General features: G+C 42.1%; 1 protein-coding gene across 1 annotated transcript; it reads left to right on the top strand.

Moving 5' to 3' along the window:
• Positions 1 to 911: 911 nt before the first annotated feature.
• Positions 912 to 5,337, top strand: LOC110826534 (bombesin receptor subtype-3). The gene is made up of 2 exons (XM_022057260.2): positions 912 to 1,277; positions 2,315 to 5,337. Exons 1-2 carry the CDS (start codon positions 1,260 to 1,262, stop codon positions 3,833 to 3,835), a joined length of 1,539 nt encoding a protein of 512 aa, XP_021912952.2. The 5' UTR covers positions 912 to 1,259; the 3' UTR covers positions 3,836 to 5,337.
• Positions 5,338 to 6,224: the final 887 nt, after the last annotated feature.

Genomic DNA, 6,224 nt, shown 5'->3' with positions numbered 1-6,224 from the left:
CATGGCAGTAAGACGAGTCACAAGAAATCAGGTTCCTTACATTTTTCTTCATCGTCTTCTTGCCGAAATGTTGTCACATTTTCCTCCGCGAGCTTCACAGTAGTGAAAACATTTATTAAATATAAACGCGACATCGTGTTATTAAATCTCAGAATTTTCTAGACGAATTTATAAATATCCTCAGGGCAAGAAAGTTGCTGAAAGTGATGTAATGTAAAGGAAGCGACTCCGTAGACCTTCGAAGGCCCACGGCTGGCATTTCCTCATTAAGTCACAAAGGAAACATTTAAGATGGCGTGGGCCACGGCGATTACGATAGCAAGTTTTTCATACCACAGCTTATATATTTTTATTCTCCTGTGACCTCATATTTTGATCGATGTTTACCTTTTGACTGTGTTTTGGTTAAATGTCACAGAGTAGATCACCACAGCCTGGTGGTTTATAATTAAGCGTCTTTGTGCGGTATCTTAATGTTTTTCAAGGATGGAAGAAGTACGAGGGAAAGCAGGAATTAAGATAGAGTAAATGTACGATTAAGAAAATAAATGTGTCGTTGCCAGTTGAAATTCAACGAGTTTCTCACATTATTAATACATCTTAGGCGTATTTGGTGAGAATAATCTTGATATTGTGAGGAACTCGTATTAGACAGCCCCTTACACCCTCAAGAATTTTCATGGACAGACTGCAGACACGAAAGACGTATTTGAGTCAGGCTAGCCGGCCTCCGGGTTGAGATTTGAACCCGAGTAGGAAGCAGGAGTGCCAACCTCTCGACTTTAACGTTTGCTGGCGTGTTGTGTTTTTATACCGGGTGTTGGTACACATGTAAGTCCCAGCATTGCGGTGGACGATGATGTCTGTGGCAATTGCGAGTGGCCATGTGACGGCCCCTCCGAAGCAACCCATAGGTTGGGACCTAAGACGGCGCTGACACACGTTGGCCTTGCGGTCTGTCCGTATCAGGCGGCCCTTATCACTTTATCACCGCGATGTAAACAAGGGACTTTCCTTTACCCTGGCCAATTCGGTTATTCCGCCTGCTAACGGAAGTCTTGCTGAGCGATAAGGTGTTCTGAAAGCCAATCAGTATCAGTGTCTCTGTTTGTCGTGGCCGACGTTGAATAAGGAACAAGCCGTCGTGGTATTCGAGGCACTAGCGAATGGGCTCATTCTAAAAGGAGGAAGTCACTCATCGCGGTAAGGAGTCTCGATGTCACTCGGTAACCTTCGGACCGGATAAGGGCAGTGCGGACATGTTCTTAAAGACGCTGGTAAGTGGATGGCTTACTCAGACGCAGAACTTGCCTGCGAATGAAAAATCCTTTTGTCTTCCTTTTACGCAAGTGTTTGGTGCTTAAAATCATTTTTAACTGGGTTTTGTATTCATTCTTAAGTATTCTGGCGCGCTCCTCTTTGCCTCTGAGAGAGAAAATATGTGTCTCCTTTTAAGGACCCTGTCTTCTTTGATTCTGTCTACACGCTGTGTTTGCAGTTTGCGTTTCATTTGTTCACGTTGTAAGTTTTCTTAATGTCCCATCCTTGGATAACACATCCTTATAAATGTTTCATGCACACGTTTGCCAACAACAGCTTCTGTAAATTATGATTTTAAAAGTTAAACTATGGCGTATGGTGCAATCTGAGAAGAAAGAGACGAGGCACTGCCGACCGAGTCATGGATAATCTTGATCTTTTATTTAATACATGTCATTGTGACGTACGTTCTTCTAATAATGTCGTCAGTAAAATCAGAAATTGAGGACACGGACAGGCCAAATAGGATTGTGGAAATTGGAAAAGTGTAAATTAATACAAGAGTGTTTGGTTTTATATTAATGTAAGTCTGACACTTTCATGTATCTCCACTTCCGCATTCAGATCTTCACCTGTCATTACAGTGACTGAGTTATTGTTAGTTCTGTGTGTAAAATAAAAAAATAAAGGAAACTTAATAAGATATCCGGATTTACATAAGCGCCCTGGAATAGCATTCGGTACGCCCTGCAAAATTAGGCTAGTACAAGATTCGATCGGCTTCTTGACAGCGCCACTTTTTATTTTCCTCTTAACTTGTAAATATAAACGCATCTTTCGGTCTGAAAAATGACGTTTATTCTAAAGTCTTGATGTATATTTGTCATTGCTCAACTTCTTTGCAGTAATTTTTCTGCATTATCGATTGTAAACATTTATAAACGGTCTTGTTGTGAATAAAATACGGACATTTCTGGTTGTCGTGAAGGACATTTTGCGGTCAACTTATTTCTATTAAACACTGAAAAATCTGCATTGCGTATCTGTTGTGTAGGTGTCGTTACCAGTCCTGGTGCTCATCGTCGCCGGTCACAATGACGTGCCAGATTACAGCGATTCCGTTCCTGAATCGGAGTGCTTCAACAGAACGCGTGTCTTCGCGTTGAAATCTACAGAACAGTTCTTACAGACCGGCAACATGACAATCGGTGAACTGGCGGTGGATTCGACGAACAACTATGTCAACTGCCTTAACAAAATGGCGCCAGAAAACGCTCTTCGCCACCAGAGTTCGCTGCAGTACGAGTTACGGAACCGAGAACTGAGTCTTACAAAATGTAATCTAAGGACCATAAAAGAAATTTACGGACTGGCGGAAATGGACGCCGACATCCGGGATTATAATAAGAAAGAGGAGATTCTGACAGATGAAACTGAAAGGAAAAAGGAATTTAAGCTTCTAAAAGATTTGACGTCGTTGTTGAAGGAGTCTGTCAGGAAACATGAGTCGGCACTTCTCAAAGTCACTTGTGTACATTCTATAATGAAATCGTGCAATACGTCCTCTTTCAACAGTTCTTGGATCTGTGCGTTGCTTTCTGAAAAAGAGTGGGAGTCCCGAATCAAGAACAAGACGGACACGCTCAAAGGTTACAACGACGAATGCGAGGCTGTCGAGACGGAAAGGTTCTTCGGGAAATACGTGAACCCTGTAATTTACAGCGTCATTCTGCTCGTCGGTTTGGTGGGCAATGGCAGCATCCTGCTAATCTTTGCGTTGAACAGAAACGTCAGGACGAAGTCCAACGTCATGATATTTAATCTCGTCGTCGGCGACACGCTCAACTTGCTGATTAATATTCCGGTGCACTACATGGTACACTTTTCTTCCGTACTGGGACCCTTAACTGGCGTCTACTGCCACCTGTTCGCCATGATGCGCTTCGTGTTCTTCGCAGTGAGCGCTCTCTCTGTGGTTTTCCTCAGCCTACAGCGATACTTCATAACCGTGCACCTATTTTGGCGACCTGGGATATCCCGGAAGTGCTCAGTGTTGCTGTATGTCGTAACTGTGTGGCTGTTAGCCATCTTCGTGTCCCTTCCGGAAGCCTTTAACGTCAGGGACAGGAATGGGATTTGTTCCTCGTATAGCCAAGCCCGAAGGAAGCTCGTGTCGATGTTGACGTTCCTACTTTACTGCGTGGTGTGTCCGTGTGCCATGGCCGTTTTCAGCGCAGTGACCGCAAGGCGCCTACGCAACAGCGTACGAGATGTGACGAGTCAGTCCTGCAACAGGGCCGTGGAATTGTCCCGAACGAGGACCGCCAGCGTCCTCAGGGCCCTGAACGTCGTCTTCCTCATCAGTTACGTGCCGGCTTACACGTGGTACATGGTTGCTTACTGGTTCACGGATGAACTGAACGAACTGCCCGCCATTGTCCCTATTTGTATCGATAATGTTTCTTACCATCTCTTGTTTCTGAACGTGTGCTTCAACCCAGTGGCGCTGTATACTGTGAGCGGAACATTTCGGAAGCCGCTTTGTGTATGCATGTTACGTTTTTGCAGTAAATGAAAAGTGGCCGGCAGAGTTCGAACCAGTGTGTCGGTGTGGGAGGTTTAGAACGCGCGTACTTCACTTCGGATTGCAAGTGGTCGGAAGGTCGAGCACATTTCCACAGGACAGTTTTTCAACGATGGCGGAAAACTTGTTCGTGCAACCGGGACAGTTGTTTGATCTTTAGGATTTAATTTCATAACCCGTAGCAACAAAAGCTCACTCCTTAACAAAAATTATTTTACTTTGGACGCGAACTAATGCTCCCCGCATTATTTATGTCTCTTTGAGCGATCGGACTGAGTATCATCCCTGCACTTCATGCGTATATTGAAAGAATTTAGAGATTTTGATTAAAATTTACACTAAAACTCCTACTTTTATGACATCAAAAAAAATGTCCATGCATAGTTAATTTAATATGAAACAACATAGCAGAAGTAGATAACATGTATTTGAGCTTTCGGGTTTAAAGCGATTACCAAAGAAATTTGGCATGAAACTCTGTCATAAACACGCCTAAAAATTGTTTATAATGTATCCGTAATTTAACATATAACATAGCACGGCTACTTTAATTTAACGGACACACAAGCCGTGTTAAAATTCCCTCCAAGAAGAAGATATTAATCCTAATAATAATTAAATTAATTTCTATAGTAGTTCTTGGCAACGGCCAGAGAATAGTAAAATATGTACAAAGAAGCGTATTTTTGAACTCAAAACAACAATTAAAACATGTCAGCAAACTAAATAGGATCACGCAAAATTTAATGCTGAATAACACGTAAACGTGATGGACTAGCTGTCATATGTTTAAATGTTTTAAAATAGAACACAATTTAAGAAATAGGTCGTCTTCTCAAAATCGGGTGTGACATAAAATCCCGGATTTATTTCTATATTAGGATCTAAAAAAATGAACATATTTCAATCGACAGAGGACGTTCGAGCTTCAACCAGACTGGAGGGATTTTACAAATTATAGCATCAGTTGTCTAGTAAGGAAAAATTATGACATAAATTTGTTACTCCTAGGAGCTTCGGTGCATCAAAATTAATACAGCAACGCCACTGTTTACCGCGCGTGTATCACACTGTAAATATTTGTAGCTTTTATTAGATCTATGAAATGATATATTTTGAGAACATTCGTAATTTCATAATAAACGAAGATGTAAAGAGTATAGATATTTTGCTTTGTAGGCCAAGACGCTTAGAGTTTTGCGGTAGAAGATAGTAAGAGATTTTGTGAAAGGCTAGACCGAAATGTAAGACGACGGAGGCTATCTGCCCTTGTGGGGAAAGAGCGGTGAAGACAATGTTTAATTACGTGATTAAATTGGTTACCGTAGGTTTATAGTTATTAAATCAATGCTGAGATGTTTAAATTTCGATTTAAAATAAAAGGAGAGCAGTAAGACTTCCACAAACCTCAGGAAGATTGTAAGAGGTTTGTAGTTACTCACGGGCTGTGTGGGGCTTGCTGGAATAAAGGGAAAACAGTCGCTTTCAACGAGGAGGAAGACCCCTTTTAATGAACTCAGATTAAATATGTACTTTAAGAGGGAGGCGAGTATCTGAAAGCAGCCTTTGATAATAAAAGTAGGGATTCTGTGTGGACCAACAGACTTATACGACTTAAGTGGTTGAATCATCCTCTTACGTCAGCGTTGGAAATGGAACGGACATTAAAATGTCAAGAATATCAACGGAAAGTGGAGTATTTGAGTAAGAACAAAATAATATGATTGCAATGGTTTCCATGGTGAGCTGCAGTATTTGCCTGGACGTCCATTAAATTATGCAGTTCCTTTGTTAGCGTCTATCTTCAGGAGCGTGTCGCAACTTTTAAGTTTGATGCATTTAGCGTGTGTACGTATGTATGCACCGTACTCATTAATTAATATCGGTCTCGCAAACCAACTCAGGTCGACTGTTTGCAGTTGAAGGCAGAAAGCTTCGTACTAAAGAAAACCGATATTCGGAAGGGAGAATGGGACTTGTCTCCGGATGAAACAACTTTCCTGGTGACAACAAAGTTCACTAAAGACCAATCGACCGTTTGGGTACATTCCGCAGTGCCCCACATAATTAATGAACGCACACTCATTCATACATACACGTGAATATGCCACGTAAATCATGGATGATCGCCTGTCTCCTGGATGCAAGAAAGACTGGACTTTCAACCCACCTGTTACCATCGAGGAAGTAAACCGGCTTGTGATGCAGTTTGCAGCGCGCGGATAGCGGGGTAAGACCCTAGCACGTCACGAACCCTGGACTACGCTGCATCGTTTGTCGTTCTGTGTGTTCGATGAGGGTTTTGTGTGGATTATAGTTCTGCGGTAAAGTGCCGTGTTTTCTGTTCAATTTTACATTTTTCAGTTTTTCGTTTGAACAA

Source organism: Zootermopsis nevadensis, unplaced genomic scaffold (assembly GCF_977971745.1).
Source record: "Zootermopsis nevadensis isolate Lab colony 2312 unplaced genomic scaffold, Znev_1.0 Znev_ptg000022l, whole genome shotgun sequence".
Classification (NCBI taxonomy): domain Eukaryota; kingdom Metazoa; phylum Arthropoda; class Insecta; order Blattodea; family Termopsidae; genus Zootermopsis; species Zootermopsis nevadensis.
This window is presented reverse-complemented; position numbering and strand designations above follow the sequence as displayed.